This window comes from Lissotriton helveticus, chromosome 4_1 (assembly GCF_964261635.1).
Source record: "Lissotriton helveticus chromosome 4_1, aLisHel1.1, whole genome shotgun sequence".
NCBI lineage: Eukaryota > Metazoa > Chordata > Amphibia > Caudata > Salamandridae > Lissotriton > Lissotriton helveticus.
The window spans coordinates 323,528,948-323,553,982 of NC_136063.1; the positions used below are offsets into that span (position 1 = coordinate 323,528,948).

Genomic DNA, 25,035 nt, shown 5'->3' on the forward strand with positions numbered 1-25,035 from the left:
GGTGTCACTCAATGGTAAGCCCTAGGCTCTCGGCCCCGCTGCAGTGGCACAAAAGTAGATGATTTAGCTGTGCCCCTAATCGAGAATTTAGCGAGCCAGTGGTCCGACCATAGCACCGGAAGAATCTCTTTCACCTCAAGCGGGGATGTTGAGAAGACCTGGTCAAGGGTATGTCCCTTATCATGCGTGGGCCCTTGAAGGTAAGGAATAAGGCCCAGCGGGGCCATAGCCTCTAATAACTTAGTAGCGGCCGGGTCCGACGGATCATCCAACCGGAAGTTGAAATCTCCGGCTACTATGCAGTGCTCGGCTTTCAGGGCCAGTCCCAGCAAAACCGAATCAAGGTCCTCAAAAAAAGTTCCAAAAGGGCCAGGTGGTCGATATACTAGTAGTCCTTTAACTGATTGGTGCGGAGCCAGAGGGATCGCAAACGCAAGGGTCTCAGAGCCGCTGATATCGTCCACTGGCAAAATAGCGCATGCTGTGCCCTTTTTCACCACCAGTGCCACTCCACCGCCCCTTCCCTTAGCTCTATCCTTCCTGAAGATATTATAATCAGGCGGAATAGCCATGGTGACGTCCGGGTTAGAGAATTCTCCCCACCACGTCTCAGTGAGCATGAGACATAGTGGCTTCTCCGTATCGAGAAGCTCGAAAATATCTTGTGCGTGTCTGCACGCAGATCTAGTATTTAACAGCATGCAGGGATATCCAGCACAGATGATGTTATTGTTGGGAGATGATAATAAAGCGCGATTGGGGCGCCAGCCGCAGCAAGGGCAGCATGACTTCCCTCTGTAGCGGCCAGGAAAGACAGTGCAACAGCCACTCTTTAGATTGTATAAAGAGCGAAGCTCCTCAGAAGTATATCGCAGCATGGGTAACCCGGGAATACTCATGCCTGGTACCAGAGCCCACCCGCCACCCCGACAGCCTCCGGGGCGCAGACGGGCAGGACTCTGGCTCGACTCAGGCGCGAGTCAGGCGCGAGTCAGGCGAACCTACTGCGCGTACCGCTGCGCGGTTAGAGAATGTTTAAATAGGGCCCTCGCACGTGAGCCGCCACCACTAGGACACCCAAGATGGCGCCCAGAAAGCGTCAAGAGCCCCTACCAAAATGGCGCCCACGCTCGAAGCACGAAGATGCACCCCCAGACCCAGACCCGCTAAAAGAGCGGTGCAATTTCCTCTAAGGTGCAGGTAAGGGCCAGTAATCCAAGTTAAAAACAGGGACTAAGGGAACGTAAATAAAATAAAATAGCCAGAAAAGGGAATATTAAAAAGACGCTACGCGCTAGCAATACAGTGCTAGAAAGCAGTATCAGGCTGCTGCACAAACGAGTTCTTCTTAGTCAGTCTTGTTGAAGCTTGTCAAGTGACCTTCATGCCTTTAACAAAATATAAATTTGCTGGTCAATAAGGTTAGGGAAATCTTCATTATTAAAACTCTTAAGATCACAATGCATAATGAGATGTATGGACTATAACAAATAATTAGAAATGCTCAATAGTTGGGTATGTATACTGTTTATTTTTTAGTAGTGGAAATATAAAAACTTCAGATTTAATAATCTACATACAGGAACCTAAATCTAAATAATTTACATCAGTTGGAACTCTGGCAATAAAACAGTCTTCCACACGTCCAGAAATGAATACAATGTAGATCCATTCTGCTGAGGACAAAACAATCCCAAAAGAACAGGAATAAAATAGTTGCAGTATTGAAAATCAGTTTCTCATGGCAAGCATGGCATTTACATCCCAGATGAGATTCCTCAATTGATCCATAATTTGCTTTAACTGTTGATTCTTCTGTTTTAATTTCTACAACAAAAAAACAACAAAAACAACGTGTTAAATTGTTGACTAAAGCACTGCATGAATGGTAATCAAAAATAACTACTATAACAATCAAGACTTTGTTAGTTCAACTTCCTACACATTCATTTGGCCCCCTCCAAGCTACAATGGGATCAGGTTGGAAATGACCTTGTTTTCTATGGATGGATAATCTGTCACCAGTGTGGTATTATCAGAGCCATGCATTTAGCTGTTATACTCCAAAGCAGCACTTTTAAACAAAACCAAGAAATATTTTGTCCTTTTACGCAACTGACACTTCGCTGAGCAGGTAGCACTGTATTGTCATCAGTTGTCTCAATGCAGAATGTACTAGGCAGTTCATTAGAAACATTAACTGAAAGTGACCTGAATCTTGCAGGCATTGACCAACTGGGAAACAAGCAAAGTGATGCTACGGTAAATAATAAAAATTCTGGCAATAAGAATTTACAATGACTTAATATTGTAAGAATCAAGTGTTAGCTGGGTACTGTGAAGTACTCGCTCAAATAGTCAAATTATGATTAGTAGTCCCCCAATCAACCAAAGTGTTTAACCAATGCACTAGCAACCATAAGCATTTTGTCAATTGTGTAAATTATTTTAGGGAGTCCTTGTGCCAGGAAAAGGGTAACCCACAGTCCACTTACAGACCATTCTATTTGACCTCCTCGATTTGGGCATCTTTCAAAGAATAGACGTCTTGTTGTGAATAATAGCTACTGCACAAGCAGAGGTTTTGGAGAAGTCCTTTTAAATAAAGACTTTCCCAAATGTGAGAACGTGGGTTATCATATGGTGAGGTTGTTCAACCTCACCATGTAATAAACTCACAAACATGTCTTGGGTCCAGTCAGGTTCATTTGCAAGACCATAGCTCAACCCCGAGTAGCTGTGGGTAGCAGCAGTCAAGCTTTGTCAAAGGAACAAGTGTAGAGCATTTAGAAGTACCAAATCAGTTGAATAAGATAGAAACGAGACAAAGTAAATCCAACACCAATTTATAAGAATAGCTCCTATTTGTAAGAATTTGTAGACACTAAAATGAACACAATCCACCAGAGGTTTCCAGAGATATAAATTATTAAGCAAATAATAAATTACTGCTTTTCATTCAAATCGCAAACAAGCAATGGTAACTACCACAGTTAGCGTTTACTTTTACATTTTTAAAGTTGTGTTCGGTCACTCAGGCCCGCTTTGGGCAACCAATCCCGACAGAGAGTAAGTCACAGGGGACAATAAGGCCCAGGGCACTCAAAGCAGTCTCCAGTCTATTTCCAGGCTCTATGGGCAAAACACCATAGACCTCAATGGAGTGGTCCTGGTGCAAGGGATACATGATGCTTAAGTTGAAAAAAGCTGTGGATGCGGACCCGGTTGGCAGCGGTCTTCCTGAGGCTACCCTCAGTTCACCAACTAGGTGGGGTGACTTTGGCCACAGAGGTCGATGCCCCTCTAAGTTCGGTTTAAGTCAAGCCAAAAACCAGTTGCCACTGGTATACTGGCTATAGCGAAACATGCAGTTCCCTTTAACTGAGGCCATTGTCCATTTGAACAACCAAACTGCATTCTGAGGGCTCTCCTTGGTCCAGCCGATTTCTGAGAGTCAGAACTTTGTGTTAGAAGTCAGGATTCATGTTCGGCACTCTCCCATACTGCTGTGGGACTGGTCAGGTGATCGTGAGGTTAAAAGTCATCAGCTGCAGTACCCCAGGATTTGGCTTTCCTCATTTTGGTGTTTTGCCCTGCTCCCGTGTTGGATTGTTTCATCTCGGATTCCTGTTGTACTTTTGCGACCTGCCAAAGCTACTATCTCTAAGACTTGGACTTCCTATTTTCTAGCTTCCTGCAGCGCGAGGACGCGCTGCTACCCCCTACGGCAATAATTCCCGTGTTCAAGTAAGCATCCTCGGTGCTGTTTGTTTTAACGCGTTGTTCACGCTAAGCCTCCCCACATTAAGGCTCTTTTATTTAATGTCGGACTGCTTTCCTTATTTGCTGTGATCGGGTGCTTACCTTTTTTTTTTGTTCTTTTGCCGTCACAGCTGCCCCGGATTTTTAATCTAGCATCATTTCTTGGTAAACAACGCGAATACGTATTGACTCCTCACACGCAGATAACGCCTGCGGGGGAAGCCCCGCCTTTTTAATTTAGGCTCAGGATACGGCCCAGATTCCTTCCGCCTTATTTTTGTGTCTGCCCAGAGAAGGGTGCTGTTTACTTTTCAACTGAGGCTGTCAATATAAAACGCGCTACCGTTTTATTGCATTAGCATGTTTCCTGAACCTTGTTCTCAGGTTTTCGAGCCTGTTTTATTAATATAACTTTGAAAGCTACATATGCGCTGGAGCACGTCATATTTTCAAGAGTCGGATACGGTGTGACCCCAATTCCTGGAGCCTCAGACAGTTCTACCGGACCTATAATTAGTTAAAGAGCAGACGTATGCTCTCTGGATATTGTTCTTTAATTTTTAACACTGGATGACAAGAATTCTCTCATCAGCCTTTGCTTATTTTCAAGAGACCATCCGGTTAGAGATCTACCAGCCATTCACTCAAGTAAGTGTGGAGGAGTGCACCATTTCTATTATTTGCATTTAGTATATAGTGTTGCTTCAGATAGAATTGTTGTAAGCACTGATATTGGTTATTGTTGTTGCTTCCACTATAGAATTTTGAGTTTCATTGGAATGGACCTTCTTCCTGTTGGCTGTTTTGGGACTTCTCTGGTGGTCCTTCTTGGTCCCTTCATTTTTAGGGGATATTAGTTTCCTCTAGTGTAAGCTACTTTAGCACTGGAGAGGCTATATTTCTGGGAAAGGAGGGGGCGCTCTCTTCGCCCATGGGGAACAGGCGCTTCTGCTGAAGGATCCTGTTTTAGGCCAACACTTTGCCTCCCAGGCTACACTCTAGAAATCGGGGGCGGCCAAGTGATTGTGGCTACCAACTCACCGAGGAAGGTTTTTTCAACTTCTGTGGCTCTGGAGCTGTAACAAAAAGTAAGCCAACTGACTCTTGGAGTCACTTCTGTCGGGGTTCAGGGACACATTTTTCTCAAGCAAGGCACCACACACACGCTCCTCTTTTTGCTAACCTATGGATCAGCAGGTGTAGTGCATTCTTTGGTGCAGCCTCCCTTGCCAGGTTCAGGGAAAAGCAGAGCAGTCCTTCTACAGTTTTCTCTCCAGTGGAGACTTGATTAGAGTTCTGGATGCCTCTTTTAAGCAGATGGCTTGCCCTCTGGGATGCTGTGAATACTAGCCAATGACTATCAGGTCTCCTCCTGTCTGAGGACTTCCTGCATAGTGTGGCATGTAGCTGCCCACTCCCAACATGACAGAACCCCTCTGAGGAGTTGAGTAGCCCACTACAGAGGTGTAGTTGCCTGAGGGCTACACGCCCATGGGAAAACTGGTTTGGCAACTGTTTTACCTTCTCTGTTCCCGAAGCCAACTTATCTACCATAAAAAAAGCGCAGTGTCCACCATTTGCATTTCAAAGGCGGCTTCCCCTCTAATGCTCGCCTTTTCGGCTCACACCCAAATTGGCCAGGCAGAGACAATACCTCTCCCATCTTTGTATTCCTTCCTGAGAGTCATTCACAACTCCCCTCAGGCAGGCAGAAGGATGTTTCGTGGCCAGCAACTGTAAATGGACACTGGAAAACTTGGGCAACAGAGTGGCAACTTTCTTAAGTTACCATTTACCCGTATGTTACATTAAATTTGACTTGGGCGTCAAGTTGGGTTTAATTTAACGAATCATTTGATAACTTGAAGTACCAACTTTAGTAGAACCATCCAGAAATTAGCACAGCCAAGTTGTCAGCGTGTAGCCCTGGACTTCCTAATGGGAATACTAGCTTTTCTACAGCATAAATGACAATTATTATTTGTCAGAAAATTAGAAACATGTTCCACTTGTTAATATGGAGCACCCTGCCTTAGGGTTCAATAGGCCTCCCTAAGGGGTAACATATATACATATATATATATATATATATATATATATATATATATATATATATATATATATATATATATATATATATATATATATTCGCTCTCTGCTCCAAAGGCGCGGCACTGCTAGTGGGCGGGTGCGGTCCAAGCGCGTCGGAGCCTCGCGCTTTACAAATCAAAGCTCAATCTCTCCCCGATCCCGGGAAGAAATAAGGACTGCACACTCGGGATCAATTTTCCAGATAGCAACTTTACTTAGCACAGACGCGTTTCGGAAGCTGCGCTTCCTTCTTCAATGTAGTTACAACGTCCCGCGCTTGCAAGCGCCATTTTATTACCCATGAGTACACAATTGAGATTAAGGGTCACAAAGAAAGGACTAACGTGCGAACGCCATATTGGTAGTACCAGTGAATATTTACAAAGAGTACTGTTGTATTAAGCACGATTAAAAACCTAAATGGCAAGTCTATAATAGACCATGCGATTTAAGAAAACAGAGAAAATAATCAATCTCAAATTACGCCGTGAATCGGCACATTGTCCTCCCACAATTTGAATGATGGGTTAGAAACGAAACATATTGCCGTGGATCGGCTTATGGCAACCTTATTAGGTTGCCAAATATTAAAGTTTCCGTGCCCATTATGCAAAAAATATATATACATCCCCCTCACAAGTACTCAATATTTCATCATTGGGATTCTCTACAGTGTTACCAAAAACTTTCTGTTATCTTAATAAAAATCCTTCCATCTACGTACATATCAGATATATGTCCAATTCATAGCAAGAAAAAATCACAGAAAACATAAGCATAAATCGTTCATTATACATTACTACAGTGTTTAAGAGTCATAGACCAATTTGCTGATTTACTCAAATTCATGTGGATTAACTACCCAGGTGCACCGCCAATTCCTCCCCACAATTTAATCCATCCGGATATTTTGTTTGATTGTCAATTATGTGTCGGGACTCCAATCTTCGTAGCTTTTGTAATTTATCACCCCCCCTGATGTTCTCGGGTATGGCATCTATGCAAAAATACTGTAGGAGATTCCGATCACCATTGTGTTTGATGGAGAAATGTCTGGCAACTGGATATGAGAAGTCCCTGTTGACTATGGCCCTCATATGTTCCAGAATGCGCAGCTTTACTGGGTTAATAGTGCTCCCTATGTATTTTAGCCCACAGGGGCATTTTAAACAGTAAACCGCGAATGGCGTGCTACATGTTAGAAACTTGTTAATCTTCTTTTGTTTATGCTTTGTGATGGTATACGAATAAACCCTTTTACTATTGGCACATGCTTTGCACCGTCCACACGGAAAGAAGCCTTTAGCATCTTTCAGCTGACCGGATTTTGGTGGAACTGGTGAAAGATGGCTATGTACCAACGTATCTCTTAGAGAGCGCGCCCTTTTAAAGGTAATGAGTGGATTCTCAGGTATGTCCCCTCCTATGATATTATCTAATCTTAGGATATGCCAATGTTTCTTCAGAATTATTCTGAGTTTGTGACTATCCTGCGAGTAGGGAGTGATCATCCTGAATTTCTCTTTGTCGCTCTTGGGTTTATTTCTTTTACAAAACAGCGTATTCCTTGGAGGTATCCTAACCCTATCCAGGGTTTTATTAAGGAGTGTTTTGTTATACCCCCTTGCCTGGAATCTCTCAATGCTCTCAGCAGCGGCTAGCTCGAAATCTTCATTTGTGGAGCAATTACGTTTCAACCGCAAGAGCTCACCATAGGGTATTGACTGAATGAGTTTGCGGGGATGGTTACTGGACGCGTGAAGCGTACTGTTTCCCGCTGTCGGCTTCCTATATAGGGAAGTTTTGACTTGGTTATTTGTTACTTCAATTCTCAGATCAAGATATATCGCTGCACTAGTGCTGACCTGGCCCGTGAAGATCAAGTTGTGAGTATTGTCATTCAGTATCCCTATATACTGCTGTGCTGATTCCACTGAACCATTCCATATAATACACAAATCGTCTATATAACGATACCATGTGACGATATTTTGGGACCATTCTGAATTTTTAAGTGACCACGCCTCCTGCTCCTCCCACCAGCCCACGAATAAATTCGCGTAGCTGGGGGCGAAGCAGGAGCCCATGGCTGTCCCCGAGAGCTGTCTGAATAGTGCATCCTGAAACAAAAAGATGTTATTATTTAAACAAAATGCAATTAGCTCCATCAACATGTCGTTATGTAGGGCATATTTCAAGGATTTTTTGCCCAAAAAATAGGCAATTGCCTTCAGTCCTTGCGCATGTTCAATGCTCGTATAGAGACTTGTGATGTCAAGTGTTATTATGCAATAGCTCAGATGCCAGTCAATGGATTCAATCTTCTCAATAAAATCTGTGGTGTCACGTATATATGATTTCAGATCTAACACCATTTCAAAGAGAAAGTGATCCAGGAATTTTGAAAGATTTTCCGTAAGGCTGCCCATGGATGAAATAATAGGGCGGCCCGGTGGCTTCTCCATCCTCTTATGTACTTTGGGCAAGTAATAAAAGGTGGGTATGATTGGATGTAATGTTTTTAGAAAGAAATATTCATCAGTTTCCAACATTTGTTTATCATGCCATTTCTTTAACAGGTCATATAGCTCATTAACACTGGATTGATATCTTTGTCTGGTGGTTGGTTCGTAGCAGGTTTTTTCTGTCAGTTGGCGCATGGCTTCTTCCACATAATCCTTGCGATCCAGTATTACAACATTCCCACCCTTATCCGAGGGTTTCAGGATAATGGCGGAATCTGCAGCTAGAGTTTGTAATGCCGCGTGTTGTTCTACACTTAGGTTTCTGTGCCTTATATTGCTGTTGTTTTTCATGCGCAGTTGCCTCAGATCCTTGATCACTAACTCCGAGAATGTGTCGATCGTGTCCGTTTGTGTTGGCGGCACGAATTTGGATTTTAATTTCAAACCACTATTCGGAGCCTCTTGTTCCACGTCTACCACCCTGAGTCTTTGCGATAAGGTTTCCATTGGGACTGGTATTGAGATGGCTGCCCCCTCGTGTCTTAACTCCTCCAAAAGTTCCAAAGATGTTAAGTCATTAACTTTCAGGAGGTCCGTGTCTTTGAAGCGTGATCGGATTAGTTTTGCCTCCTCCGAGGTAGGTTTGGTTTTAAAGTATTTATGTAGACGAAGTCTACGAACAAACTGAAACAGGTCGATCCTGGTTTGGGTGTATTCTAAGCCGTTGTCCGGGCAAAAAGTCAATCCTAATTTTAGGACAGATTCTTCCTCAGGCGTAAGATGTCTGGCAGATAAGTTGATGATAGTAAGGGAATCAGAGATTTCAGCTGACTCTACCATTTCGCTCCTCTTCTGCCCCTTGTCTTGCGAGCCGGGGCATCTGCTGTAGCCATTTTGCCCCTTCCTCTTCCTCGTCCGACCACCCCTCCTTGGTTTCCGACGTCTTCTGGGGGCTTGTTCTTCCCCCCGCGTAACCAATTCATTCTGATTACTTGGAATTCCTGTTGAAAAGGGTTATCATTGGTCTTCTTAGGGTTTTCTCTTGCGTCCTCATCAGATTGTTCATCCCCAGTTACTTCTGACTCAGAAGTTTCAACCTGTACTGGTGCAGCGGCACCAACCACTTTGTTCTTACTGATCAAATCCTTCCGTGTTTGGTCATATTTTTTCGAGAACGTCAGGACACGCCCCATGGCGTAGTCCCTTTCGTCCCTATCAAATTTTTCTTGCTTTCTAGTACGTATTTTAACCTCATATTTCTCCAAGCGTTTTTTCATCTGAGCCCTTAGTTGGTCCTGTTGTTCTTTATCCTCATTGGTAGCTAATTCGGTTTCCATCATCTCAATTTCCTTGAGCACCTTGTCCCTGTCGCTCCAAGCAAATTGGACCAGAATTTCTAGCATACCCTCACAGGATTTGGCAATGTGAGCAGCCCATGTATCCAGTAATAGAGGATCCGGATTCTCATAGGCAGGAATAGTGAATATCCGCAATCCTCTTGGTACTCGGTTGACCTCTATGTACCCTTGGAGTGATGTACCTTCCCACCATTTCCGCAGCTCACGTTCATATAATTTCTCTAATTTGCCATATTGTATGGCTAAGGGACTCGAGACAGCTGCAGCCGCAGGTTTCTTTACCGCTGGAGTGGTGACATCAGGATTTTTATTTTTAAACATCCCCGTTGCCAAGTCACGACGTTGTGAAATGTTAAACATAACTTCGTTTTAAGTTTGGTGGACCCCCCGCTTATGAGATGTCCTTCAAAGCTGCTATTTTAACAGGAACAATTTTCTTTTCCCTCGTCCAAACCAACCGCCCGTGTAGGTGGGAGCCCAATTGCAGGTTCAGTCCGTGTAGGTATGTAACGGATTAGTAGCGACTTACCCAGCTTTGATCAGGGGCGCCACACGTTTCTTCCGTCCAAAACCGATTACTGGAACCTCAGGCTATGCATGTCTCCCCGAACTTTTTCACACGGGTGGCGGCGGTGCTCAGCGGCAATTTGAATATTCGCTCTCTGCTCCAAAGGCGCGGCACTGCTAGTGGGCGGGTGCGGTCCAAGCGCGTCGGAGCCTCGCGCTTTACAAATCAAAGCTCAATCTCTCCCCGATCCCGGGAAGAAATAAGGACTGCACACTCGGGATCAATTTTCCAGATAGCAACTTTACTTAGCACAGACGCGTTTCGGAAGCTGCGCTTCCTTCTTCAATGTAGTTACAACGTCCCGCGCGGGACGTTGTAACTACATTGAAGAAGGAAGCGCAGCTTCCGAAACGCGTCTGTGCTAAGTAAAGTTGCTATCTGGAAAATTGATCCCGAGTGTGCAGTCCTTATTTCTTCCCGGGATCGGGGAGAGATTGAGCTTTGATATATATATATATATATATATATATATATATATATATATATATATATATATGCAAAAAAAGAAGGTCTGCACTGTGTCATTAGTTTAGATGGTAAAGTCAACTTAGGAGTTTAAAACTGATCTATCGGTCTGCAGCGGTAGGCTGGGTGGTATGCTTTACATTGTCACACTCTTGGTGTAGCCCCCACCGCTGAAGTCCAAGAGGGGCACTTTAATTTACAGGCCCTGGGTACCCCTGGTATCATATACTAGGGGCCTATAAGCAAGTTAAAATATCCCAATAGGTATGACCCTATTACACATACACTTTAAGGGACAGAGCACATGCACGTAGGGCTGGTGAGCAGGGTCCAGTGCATCACAGTCATTACACTAGTATCTATTCGTCAAAACGTGGGGATGAACATGGAAGTGAACCTGCAACAAGTAATTTACTCACACCTATGAAATAGAGAATAATAGAAACATTTAGCAATGTTTCCACCAATGAAGTTGCAAATCTAGTATTGAAATGTTGCCCACGCCATACAGGTTATCAACGGCATGAAAACGGGTACCATTTCCCTTCAAAGTTTCTTAAACTACACAGAACAATACTTCATTATAATATAACACCAAATTTCGTGTTATTGTGAGGTACAGGTTCTAGTTACACAGTATCTTGTAGATCTTCCTTTGACATGTGAAGCGGTTATCTAATAAATGGTCTCAGAGCTTCTTTAAGGTTGTTCTTGGTATACTGATACAGAAAGAAAGAAGAGAAAGATTGCGGCTGTAAATGTGGATTCGCTGTTTAACACCTGGGACACCCACATATACTTTCAAGTGTCCTTATGTTACTCCAGAACTGCAACAAAGTATTGCGCTTCGGTGTAGAAATAAATCAGTTTGGCACTTAATACACATCACAACATACAGAGGGACATTCGAATAAAAAAGCACAGCTCTTACTGTTCACTTCTAACATCATGTTGTGCGTGAAGTAACAAACATAATCACGTTTATCAGAAATCTAATAAGATATCTTTGGCTCCAAGACTGAACTAGTACACTTAATTTTACAGATTTTTATGAGAATTAAATATATTTGCGTAGAACAGAACACTCATAAATTTGGGTTAAATCACAATTTTACTCAATATTTCAAGCATATGTTTTGGAAGTCTGGAACTGGGATTAAATAATTACACAATTAACACATGCATCATGCATATAAGCAGTGAAAGCAAGGAGGATCAAAGTATAATAGCAATGGCTGAAAGGGGGTCTCAAAGCTCAAAGTACGGATTATAGACGGAGCGCCACAAGTTAAAGATGAGACCTTTAAGGATGTTTTAGTTTTGCAGGGGAAATCACAACATTTGATGTGATGATCTCAATGTGACAAGGGGCAGGAAGGGCAAATGTACTTTCAACGAACCACAATTTTGACATACGTTTTTACAAAAGTATTGGTGGGGCACTAATGTACAAAAGGTGTGGTAGCCAGCTCACCTACACATACAAACATCCAAATAATACACAGACAAAAAATAAGTGGAGGAATATTTCTGTCTGCTGATTGCTAGCAGACTGCCTTGACAGTAAAGTCTCTGCCAATATCCACATTTCAGGAAACATGCAGCGAGTAGAGCATGTGTGGGTATTTCCTCCTTATGATAGGAGACCTCCAGTCAATTGTCAGCCAGTCAACTGCCTGTCTCGTCATCCCACCCATGGCCAACAGATGTACCACAGCAGCAAATGAATGCTGAGCATGGTTTATGAAAGGAGGACGACCTTAAGTGGTCATATTTTGATGGTTAGGTAGCAAGATTATAATTGAAACGCAGTGTATGATTTTAACACAGAAGAGACTCGGCTCTACTCTTGTGGCTTTACCTGCAGCACTGTTATTCTGTTTGATGCTCCAATCTACGTTGCATGTTGGAGTTGTACTGAACCAGTATTTGTCTATGACTTATATTTATGTGTGGGTACTGCATTAAAACAGTCAATGGGCATTCTGTTTATTGTTTTGACTGAGTATGAAAGTTTAAGCATGTTCTCTCATGTTCCCAGTGAACATTTTGGTGACAAAGATGCTGAGAAGTAGGTTATATACCATGCTGCATATTTGTGCAAGGTTGAATGTACGCGAGATGCTATGTGTGTCATCTCTTGAACGGTCGTTTTATTGAAAGCAATGCAATAGCAGACTATGTCATGCTCTGGTCTACATGCAGGTCTATTGTATTCCACCTTCCATTTGTTTGCTTCTGCAAATACTGGGGTTCCATGGTAAATAGAGAGAAGTGTATCCCTCAATATTACTTTGTATTTTACAAAGACAATATTTATGGGGGCCTAGTGACAACAGTATACCCCACAGATGCTAATTATTAGTGGCAATAGCAGAGGGAGCAGCAGACCTTGATGCAAAGGAGGACATTGTATAATGGCATCTAGAATGATTGCAAGTTGTCAGACACCATCATTCATGCATTCAGTGCAATACAAGAATGCTTATGCGAGCAGCAATGTTGGAGACAAGGGCTTCTACTCTATCAATAGGTGTCTATGCTGTCCTTTACACCACCACGATAGAAAGCCATGCGGACAATGTACCAGCTCTGTTAAAAAAATGAGCAGGTCTCCTTTGCATCCTGAAGACGTCTGAAAATGTGACTATGTTACAGATAATGGAAAAGATTCTGTTGTTCACCTGGAAGTGGCTATTGGGTAATTAATTAGGCAGACACTCCTCAAAAAATCTTCATGTCCAAGAAAAAATGTCAAAGAATACCTTATTAACTTCTACGATTTCTTTTCGCTCTTCAGTTGCAAAACGAAGCTGGCTGGTGGCTCCACGATCCTCGTGTTTTGAGCTATCTTCTTCAACATATGGCACCAGTTGCTACAAAACAACGAAAAATATATGTTGTTCAAAGGAAGAATGAACCATAATTTAATTCCTGAATTACAAACAAATCAATAACATTGGATTATAGATGGATAACTGAGTACATGGATATTTTTCACAGAAGAGTTCTGAGTGACAATCAGTTTGAAACAGTTTCCACTCTGGCAGCTGTGCTTTCTGCTTTACTCACAGTAGGAAAGCAGTGCTGCTCTAAGGCTCTCAGAGAAACCTCTGAGACTGGCCTGGAAAGCCTTTATGATGATGCAAGAGTAACATATTCTGTTATCAAATATTGCTAGGTCATAGCCGGGAATTTCAAGGTTTAGAATCTGGTGTAAAGGACAGATGCCTCCTATGGAAGCCATACATAGCATACATGATTGAGAACACCAATTACAAAGTGTTAATTGTAGAGCCTGAACTGTAAATCAGCAACAAAAATGATAAAAACTAAAAGATTTTAGACTGACTACATTTAAAGAGTGTAGGTAAGACAACTACAAGTAATTACTTGAAACAACCTGTGGGGGACAAGTAGATGGTGCATTTAATTTGAATTCAGACGTTTGGGGGGACTAAACATTATAGTGGTCCTGAGTGTTTGGTTTCTTTTAAGCCAGATAACGAGTACTAATAAATTGAATTTGTAATGCATTACGTTTTGTGGCTAAAACCACTATCACAAATGCAAATGGCAGCTTGAGAAATCCTTAAGTCTTAAAACAGAGATCACACTCATGGATCTGTTGGCGCACAAACTTATCCTAAATGGTCATACCCCAAAAGGCGTGTCAACGGCTAGGATCGGGATTGGTGTAGTCCAATACAAACATTCGTGCTTCCCGATTCGATCCGTCCCGTCACGAATGCCAATTTAATCATGGTCAATAATCCACACTGAAACATTCAAATATGACAGACGAGTTGTCATTTGAAATTTTATATACAGAATTATTATGCCATGTACATAAAATACGCCATCAGTAACTTTAGCAGCGAAGTCATAAGTAAAAAGAACTCAGTACAGTTCTATCTGAAGTCCAGCACAGATCAGCCTTCTAAAGGTGGGATTACGGGATTCAAGGGTACAGAAAATTACACGTCCTTCTATAGGGATTTAGACAAAGAGTTTCATACATTCTAAACAAGTACATGGTTTTCAGGATATGCACAAATACGAAACGAGCAAGAAGAAACAATTTGCTACAGAATACATTGGGGAGATTTTCCCATGGTAGCATTACATTGGATTTCAGTAATTCTCAGTTTATTCAGACATGCTAGTTGACACATTGTACGTCAATAGCTTGAAACAGTTGTCATCCTTGGTTGGGTACTGTGCGGGAAATGTCTCTAGGAATGCTCTATGTTTATTAGCGTTAAACTTGAAATTCTTTATTTAGAATAAGAATCTAGTAGTAGTTATATGATATACCATGACATTGATGCAAGATGGAGGACATTGTCAATCAATCAATCAATCATGCCATTTGTATACCGCACTACTCACCCGGGAGGGTCTCAAGGCGCTTGGGGGGAGGGGTATGCTACTGCTCGAACAGCCAGGTCTTGAGTTGTTTCCTGAAGGCGAGATGGTCCTGGGTCAGCCGAAGGTGGATGGGGAGGGAGTTCCAAGTCTTGGCAGCCAGGTAAGAGAAGGATCTTCCTCCGGCGGTGGCTCTTCGGATGCGTGGTACGGCTGCGAGGGCGAGGCTGGTGGACCGTAGCTGGCGGGTGGGCGTGTAGAAGGTCAGGCGGTCGTTGAGGTACTTGGGGCCCAGGTCGTGGAGAGACTTGTGTGCGTGGGTGAGGAGCCGGAACGTGATCCTCTTGTCGACGGGGAGCCAGAGCAGGTTCCTCAGGTGGCTGGAGATGTGGCTGCGTCGGGGGACATTCAGGATGAGTCGGGCGGAGGCGTTCTGGATGCGCTGGAGTCTTTTCTGTAGCTTGGCTGTGGTTCCGGCGTAGAGGGCGTTTCCGTAGTCCAGTCGGCTGGTGACGAGTGCCTGGGTGAAAGTCTTTCTGGTCTCGGTCGGGATCCAGCGGAAGATCTTACGAAGCATATGCAGGGTGTTGAAGCACGATGAGGAGACGGCGTTGACTTGTCTGGTCATCGAGAGGGAGGGGTCCAGGATGAAGCCCAGGTTGCGTGCGTGGTTGTTTGGCTTGGGTGCGGTGCCCAGGGCTGGGGGCCACCAGGAGTCGTCCCAGGCGGAGGGCGAAGATCCCAGGATGAGGACTTCCGTCTTGTCAGAGTTCAGTTTCAGGCGGCTGTCCTTCATCCACTCGGCGACGTCTTTCATCCCTTCGTGTAGGCAGGTTCTGGCGGTGTCGGGGTCTCTGGTGAGGGAGAGGATCAGCTGGGTGTCGTCGGCGTAAGAGATGATGTTGAGGTTGTGCTGGCGTGCGATGGCTGCGATAGGTTTCATGTAGATGTTGAAGAGGGTGGGGCTGAGTGAAGATCCTTGCGGGACGCCGCAGATGACTTCGGTGGCCTCGGAGCGAAACGGGGGGAGGCGGACTCTTTGTGTTCTTCCGGCGAGGAACGAGATGATCCACTCCAGTGCCTTCTCTTGGATACCGATGTTGCTGAGGCGCTGGACTAGGGTGCGGTGGCAGACCGTGTCGAACGCAGCGGAGAGGTCCAGGAGGATGAGGGCCACTGTTTCCCCCTTGTCGAGCAGGGTCCGGATGTCGTCGGTGGCTGCGATGAGGGCGGTCTCGGTGCTGTGGTTGGCTCTGAAGCCGGACTGCGAGGGGTCGAGGGATCCATTCGTCTCGAGGAAGGCGGTCAGCTGTCTGTTGACGATCTTCTCGATGACTTTAGCAGGAAAAGGGAGGAGCGAGATGGGGCAGAAGTTTTTGAGATCGGTGGGGTCCGCTGTAGGTTTCTTCAGAGGGCGCTGATCTGGGCGTGCTTCCAGCTCTCCGGGAAGGTGGCGGTGTTGAAGGAGGCGTTGATGTTCCGGAGTTGGGGTGCGATGGTGGAGTCGGCCTTGTTGAAGACGTGGTGTGGGCAGGGGTCGGTCGGTGATCCGGAGTGGATGGTGTTCATCGTGCGGGCTGTGTCTTCGGTGGTCACCGTGGTCCAGGTGCGAAGGGTGGCGGTGGGGGGCATTGGTTCGACGGTTGGGTGCGTGGGTGGGGCGCCGAAGCTGTTGTGGATGTCGGCGATCTTGCGGTGGAAGAACGAGGCGAGGGAGTCGCAGAGGTCTTGTGACGGAGTGATGTTGTTGGTGCCGGTGCTGGGGTTGGAGAACTCCTTGATGATAGTGAAGAGCTCTTTGCTGTCGTGGGCGTTGTTGTCCAGTCGTTCCTTCAGGGACTTCTTCTTGGTGGTGCGGATGAGCTGGTGGTGCTTGCGGGTAGCGTGTTTGAGGGCGGTCATGTTGTCGGTGGTCCGGTCGAGGAGCCAGGCTTTCTCGAGGGTGCGGCAGGCGCAGGCGGTCAGCCACTGTGTTGGCTGCTTCGTTGGGGTCCGTTGTGTTGGCGGGTGGGCTCTGGCTGAGGGAGGTGGTGAGCTGGTCTGCGGTGATCTTGCTCCAATTCCTGTGAGGTACCTGTTGCGGGTGGTGGTGGGTCGTGGATCTTTTGTAGCTGAAGTGGACGCAGCTGTGGTCGGTCCAGTGGAGTCCGGTGGCGTGGCTGAAGGTGATGTACTTGCTGGAAGAGAAGACGGGATCAAGCGTGTGGCCGGCGTAGTGGGTGGGGGTGTTGACCAGTTGCTTGAGTCCGAGGTTGGCGAGGTTTTCCAGCAGGGCGGTGGTGTTGCGGTCCTTGTTGTTCTCCAGGTGGAAGTTGAGGTCCCCGAGGAGGATGTAGTCAGTGGAGGGGAGGGCATGCGGGCTGATGAAGTCTGTGATGTCTTCGCTGAATTGTGTGCGTGGTCCCGGGGGTCTGTAGACGAGGGTGCCTCTGAGGGTCGTCTTAGGGTCGGTGTGAATCTGGAAGTGGAGATGTTCAACTGCGGCGAAGGAGTCGTTGGCGTCGGTCGTGATGCGGATGGTGTTCCTGTGGACGATGGCGATGCCACCTCCGGTCTGGTTGATGCAGTCCCTCGTGATGATCTTGTACCCGTCCGGGATGGCGATGTCGGGTGCAGAGGAGGCGTTCATCCAGGTTTCCGTGAGGAAGGCGACGTCCGGTGATGTAGCGTCGAGGAGGTTCCAGAGTTCCACGGCGTGTCTGTGGACGGAGCGGGTGTTGATCAGGATGCACTTGAGGTGGTATCTGCTGTTGTTTGGCTTGGCGGGTGCGGGGCAGGTTCGGAGGCAGGTGAACTTGCAGGTGCAGCAGGTGAAGGGTCCGTGGGTGCGTCTCGGGGTGGCTCGGCAGCAGGCGTGGGTCCGGCCGGCATGGAGTGCGTTGAGAGTGGCGGCGTCGTAGGTTAGTCGGGTCGTCTTGCCTCGGCGGGGAGGGCCAGGGGTCCTGGCGCTGGGCGCGGGCGCAGACGGGCTTACCTTTGGCGCACCTTCGGCGCTCAATCAGCGCTCCCGCTGCACGTGTCCGCTGCGCGGTCGCTCTGGGGGCGTCATAAGTAAGGAGCCGGGAGGGAGGAGCAGCTGGGTGGCGGGAGCGGGGCGGCGAATGGAATCACAGGGGGGCGGGGCCGCAGGGAGGCAGCGGCGGGAAATTCCAAGAAGCAGCGGGAAATTCCCAGGAGCAGCGGGCAGCGAGCGAAGGAATCTGCAGGCAGGAGGCGGCAAAGGCAGGCAGGAGCGGCAGCAGTGCGTGGGGCGACCAAGCCCTGTGGAGGGCTGAGCGGTCACCATTGTGAACACAGTATAGGTTAGAATAGGCTAAATTTATAATAAACTTAATATGAGAAAAGGGAAAAACAACTTGCACAAATACTTTTTTATCAGAAGGGTAACCTTCAGAAGCACAAGAGGGAGTTCCGACTGTAATACACGCATCAACAATCCAAACTCAACAAAGGGCAGACTTAAGAGGCTTTTTTGAGTTAGGTGGGCTGTACTTGATTCAGTAACGCCAGCAGAAGGATGTGATCCTCTGTCCATGCCATGGGTCTACAGCCAGGCCCCATTTACATTTTCTACCTGCACATGACTAGGAACTTAAGCTTTGCTGTTTGGGAGAGATGATCAACGTGCTCACATAGCAAAGTATTTTATCAAAATCAGACTCCAAACGCAAGAGTTTTTTGTTGAGAAAAAAAACAAAAAAAATGGCCATCATGCCCTAGAAGATTTTTTCACCCACTGTGTAGGGGTCATTAATGTCATTTCCTGTTCTGGAACAACAGGCTTTCCTTGGAGGTCCCAAATAAGAAAAATTCCATCTGAACTAATGTTCTCAATAGAGAAGATGGTCTGACGTCCATTAAACAAACAGCCTGTCAGTCAAAGGTTTCTGCCAGCATAAGCATAGCGGTTTCCCCTACAAAAAAGTGGGGGGAACCATGACTTTGGTTGACAATGTATTCCACCAAGATTGAGACGAAGTACTCCATTCGCCATAGTCTAAAGTCTCAAAATCTTTAATACTGAACTACCTGATAATATGCAGAGCTTGATATCACCAAATGATTTTTTTTAAAGTGAAAAGAGAGGGACAACAAAATGGGTCCTGCATGATGATACTGGACATGTTTTAATACATTATGGTGGGTTGCATAATTTTCTTTATTTCCTGTCTTGAGTTTATCTGCCACTAACTACTCTAATATCAACAGTTTCAGAGGAGCATCTTACATCTAGAGAAGAACCGGGTCAAATATCCAAAAACACTGGTTTCTTCCATTCGTATACTCTGTCAAGCTAAGATCGATATCTACATTCATATCATGAACATCCGTGGAATCAATGTCATCACTTGTTCTTACTCATTGACACAACTATGTTAACTGTCAATCAATTCCCAACATCCAACATAACAGAGGATTTCTGTAGAAGAGGGTAACTCCAGGAGACCGCAGGCAAGTTAAAGTTCTTTATTTCAGTAGTAAGGATATTGCGGTTAAGCCTCAAACATCCTGCCTCAGCAACCGCCTCAAGTGGAATACTACAAGTCACAATCTTCAGTACTAGGTCAACAGCATTCCAGAAGATGGCACATGGAGTACTGATGACCTCACTTGAAGCTGGCATAACATGCAACATATCTCCTTTCCTTATAACAAAAAAACATTACATTTCCTAAAAGAAAACTAATACATGAGAAAGTCATGAAAATAGTACATTTCCTAAAAGAAGACTAATGCACAAGAAAAATCATAACATTTCTTTGGAACATGACATTGACGAGAAGAACTCTCCCGTTTAAAACTCATGGAAACATTTTGTGAAGATCCTCGTGGATGCACTTTCTCCAACTCCAAGTTCCCTGTATTCTCAGTAGGTGTACCTTTACAATACAACGCAATTCTACGAAAATTCCAACACTGCCCATTTTCCAACACCACATGCCACTTATGAACCTCCCCAACCGTAAGAGGTTCAGAAAATTTATTTACACCATGCTCCCTTCGACCCAACTTGATCAAATCACCAACTTCAACCCTTCCTGTTTTACCAGAAATCACACTGTTGGAAACAGAACTACTACTTTACAACATCCAATGCGGAAGCAGTTTAGTTTTTGGAAGTCTACCACGTATACATTCAAACGGAGCAGCATTGGTGACGCTATGAACGGTAGTGTTGTAAGACCACACCAACTCTTCTACTGCTCTGCCCACATCACGTTGACCCTGAACTGACATCTGTATCGTACCCTTCACCAACCGATTCATCCGCTCCACAATGCCATTGCCCTGCCGGTTGTACAAAGACGTACACATATGTTTAATCCCATGTTTGGCAAGAAAGGTTCGCATAGCAAATGAAGTCAGTTAATGTTAATGTTAATTGGAAATTTATTGAGCGCTCGTACGCCCGGAGGCTTCATGGCGCTATAGAGAATGAACCAAGCAGGCAGACAGTAGAAGGAACTGTGCTATCAATAATGAGCTTGAGTGAAGAGCCAGGTTTTCAGAGAGTGTCTGAAACTGAGGATGTTATCGTTGAGTTTTATATGGAGGGGGAGAGAGTTCCAAAGACCTGCAGCAAGGTGGTCGAAACAACTGCCTCCAAGGCGTTTCCTTTTAAATGGGGGTACGATCAGAAGTGATTTATAGGTCGAACGGAGATGCCGGGAAGGGCAGTATTTTTTTAATAGATCTCTGATGAATAAAGGGCCAGAGTCATTCAGAGACCTGAACAGTATGCACCCGGCCTTGAAGGCCACACGCTGCTCAACTGGCAACCAGTGAAGCTGTTTAAGGCCAGGTCTAATAGATTGCCTCCTAGGTATATTCAAAAGAAGCCTGGCGGCTTGGTTCTGAACAAGCTGGAGACGTTTGAGCTCTCCAATTTGTAGGCCAAGATAGAGGCTGTTAGAAAAGTCAAGCCTGGACAGAACCAAGGAGATGACAATCTGTGCGAGGGCTGCTGAGGAAAAAAAACGAGCGATTTTTTTTATTTTCTTCAGTTGGAAGATACTGGAGGATACCACCGCTCCAACCTGTCTTTTTAGCGAGAGATCCTCGCTAATAAGGATACCTAGGCTCTTGACCACGGTTGATTTAGATGGGGGGACTCCCATGCTAATGGGCCAGAAGCTGGAGTTCCAACTAAGCGAGCTCTGTCCGGGCAAGACCAGCTCGGTCTTGCCCGGATTGAGCTTCAGATGACTGCAGCTCATCCAACTCAGTATGTGGGACATAGTTCTTTGGAATTCAGCCACTGAGTCCTGGGTGTTAAGAGGAAAGATGAGCTGCAAGTCATCCGCATAGTTGAAGATGGTTACGTTTGCATTCCGGAGCGAGTGCAAAAGAGGGCGTAGGTAAACATTAAAGAGCAGGGGGGACAATGAGGAACCTTGTGGTACCCCGCAGGTGGTAGATAAGGTGGGAGCAGAGAACGAGCCCAATCTGACCGATTGAGTGCGGCCCGTGAGGAAAGAGCGGATCCAGCTAAGCGCAGGACCCCTGAGACCTGCCTGTTCGACACGGTCGACCAAGATGGTGTGGTCGACCGTGTCGAATGCAGCAGAGAGGTCCAGAAGCACAAGCGCCTGATGGATTCCTGCATCTGCATTCCGCCTTAGAGTGTTTAGCACCGAGAGGATGACCGCCTCGGTGGAATGGCAAGGTCGGAATCCTGCTTGATTAGGTGCCAAGTACTCGGTTTTTTCCAAAAAGCTGGAGATGCTTTCACAAACATGTGACTCCAAAAGTTTAGCACAGTATGGCAGCAGCGATATAGGTCTGTAGTTAATAGGATCTAATGGGTTAGCTCCTGCCTTTTTTATGAGGGGAACAAGAAGAGCTTTTTTCAGACCACATGGAACTTTGCCCTGTGAAAGAGACCCATTCATTAAAGAAAGTAGACACCCAGGAAGATTGGTGCCCACTTCTTTCAAGATGTAAGGGGGACAAATGTCATCGGGGGAACCTGTTTTGACTTTAGTAAAAAGTTTAAGTAGTTTAGTCTGATCTATGTGGGGAAAAGAGTCTAAGGTGGTAGGGTTGTACAAAGTGTCATCAAACACAAAAGGACACTGAGTGATGGGGATACTTTGCTTGATAGAACAGATTTTATCTAGGAAAAAAGAGTTCAGTGTGTTACAGAGTTCTTGGGTGGGGACTATCGGAAGAGAGGTTCTATCATTAGAGCTGAGATTCTCCACAATATTGAACAGCTCTTTTGACTTATTTTGGGCTTTAGAAATTTTATCCGAAAAATAGTCAGTTTTGCATTTGAGAATGAGATTGTGATAGTCCCTACGAGCTCTGCGAAAATTGACCCTATCGTCTTCTAAATAGGCTACACGCCACGTACGCTCCATTTGACGAGCCTTAAGTTTAAGGCTTTTCAGATGAGGTGTATACCATCTGTGAGCGTCATTGGGGCGAGAGCGGGAGAAGTCGATACAGGGTGCATGAGCATCAGCTGCATAGAGCAGCCACTCAGAAAAAGCTACTTCTGATTCATCGATGTCCTGATCGAGTGATGGACAGGTGGAGGTTAATGAATCAAGGAATGCCGGAATAGCTACATTCTTCCACATTCTTGCCTTCCCACCTTGTTGTGACTTAGGTTTGTTGTTTTTTGCGATGGAAATGCTGAAGTTGATCAGGAAATGATCCGACCAAATGCACGGCAAGATGGAGTTCACTGCCAGAGAGATGTTTTGAGACCAAATTTGGTCAAGGCTATGTCCTTTCTCATGGGTAGGGAGGTGAATGTGTTGAATGAGATTGAGGTCCAAAAAAGATTCTTTCAGTGTGGCTGCCTGAGAGTCAGATTCCACAGAGTCCAGCCAAAGATTAAAATCCCCCAACAGTACAATTTTGTCATAGGTGATAATCAGGGGGGCAAGTTGTCCCGCTAGGGATGCAACAAAGTGGGCATGTTTTGAGGAGGCCGATATATGAGGATTACAAGAAGTGATCCCGTATCCAAATCCATTTTAAAAATTAAGTTGTCTGATCCAGTCAGATCACAGGAAGGTAAGAGGGAGGCTTTGAGGTTTTTGCGAATGATCGCAGCGACCCCTCCGCCCCTTTTACCAAGTGGCCTGTCAACATGCAGTATGTAGTACTCAGCGGGGACTGCCGCCAAGATGTCAGGTAGAGATGCCTCATTTAGCCAAGTCTCGGATAGACATAAAAAATCTGGTTGTTCGGCCTGAAGCAAGAGGAAGATGTCCAGGTAATGTTTTACCATGGACCTGGTGTTTAGGTACAGACATTTAAGGGTAGTCAGAGGCATATGTGGGGATGAGGGGGCAGACCAGAGTGCGGGCTTGTGGTCTTTTGCAAGGCCAAACTCAGGCTTTAAAATACCATACGTGGCGGCACGCTTTAAAATGTGAGCGGGTGGGGGGTACCATTGTCAGTTAATAGGATTCGTGGAAAACTTTCCTTAAAAAAAGATAGATCTAAGCTGTTTAAGAACAACCTCTGTAGTAATATTTTTCATAAACTCCACACACATCCAACGTGAAGACACATCCACCAAAACCATAGCAAAACGACAATCATTAGAAAGAGAATCCATTGTACCAATAAAGTCCAAGCAAACCTTATCTCAAGGTAAATCACTCACCCCAACAATCGAACCCTGAGTAGGATTAACAATCTTCAGACTCTTCTCACTCTCCTTACACAAGGCACATTGTTCAACCCATCTCCGAACATCATCATCTACACCAGGCCACCAAAAACTCCCTTTAAGACGTCTAACAGTTAAACTTTGCCCTAAATGGCCCTCATGGGCAAGAAGAAAAAGTTTTTTCCTAAGGGACCTAGGTGGAACAAATCTTTCCCCAAGTAAAACCATTTCACAAGAAGAACCAAGACTAAGCTCCTCCTGTAACTTCACAAAACTCTGTAAAGAAGGTTTCACATCACCCTCTCATATCCAAACCAAACGTATGGCATCAACTAGTTCAACAAAATCTGGATCCTCCACCACTGCTTGATGCCATTCATCCTTGGAGATAGAAGAAAACTCACCAGAACATGCATTCTCAAAACTAGCAATCACACACACACATTCATCATCAAAATCCTCATCTGCCTTCTCAGAAGAAATAGGCAAACAAGACAGACGGTCTGCTTGAATATTCTTCCACCCAGAAATATGTTCCACCTTATATCGGTACTCTTGTAACTTAGCAGCAAATTTCATTAAGCAAGGAGAACCATTATTAGCCCCACCCGGTGACAAGATCTTGATAAGAGGTTTGTGATCAGTTCTCAGGGAAAAACACATACGCCATAAGTAAGTGCGAAAATGTGAAATACCTCACAGCAGCCAAAGCTTCACGCTCAATTACAGCATAATTGCGTTCAGCAGAGCTGAGAGAACGCGAAGCAAAAGCCACCGTTTTTTCTACACCACCATTCTTTTGCGACAACACAGCACCTATACCGTAAGCACTGGCATCAACGTGACATAAGTGTTCTTACCCGGTTCAAAAGTAGTAAGAATTCCAGCATTAATAATCTCATTCTTAATTTTTTCAAAGGCTTCCGATTGTTTAGCATCCCAAGTAAAATATACTCCCTTTCTAAGTAACAAATCTAACGGTTCTGTTTTGTGTGCAAAGTTTGATACAAATTTGGAGTAATACTCCACTAACCCTAAAAAGGATTTTAACTGATCTTTGTTAGATGGAATTGGAGCACATTTAATAGATTTCAGTAAATCCTTTTTAGGTTTAACTCCAGATTGAGAAATGGTGTATCCCAAATAATCAATTTCAGTCATAAGAAATTGGCATTTATCCCTCCTCAAAGTGAGACCTGCATTTGATAAAATTGGAAGGACCTTAGAAAGATTGCAATTATGTTCAAGTTCATCTCCTCCAGTAACCAAAATATCGTCTTGAAAAAAATGAACATGTTTCAGATCTTTAAGTAAAGAATGCATCAT

The 25,035-nt window shown here is 45.1% G+C and overlaps 1 protein-coding gene across 1 annotated transcript in view; it reads right to left on the bottom strand.

The window, feature by feature from the left end:
- Positions 1-1,511: 1,511 nt before the first annotated feature.
- MED30 (mediator complex subunit 30) overlaps positions 1,512-25,035 on the bottom strand; it is a 43,417-nt gene continuing 19,893 nt past the window's right edge. Inside the window, exons 3-4 of the mRNA XM_078686857.1 lie at positions 13,475-13,585; positions 1,512-1,827 (exon numbers count right to left, since the gene is read on the bottom strand). Coding sequence (XP_078542983.1) covers positions 1,732-1,827; positions 13,475-13,585 — 207 coding nt within the window. The 3' untranslated portion in view covers positions 1,512-1,731. The remainder of the gene's footprint in view (positions 1,828-13,474; positions 13,586-25,035) is intronic.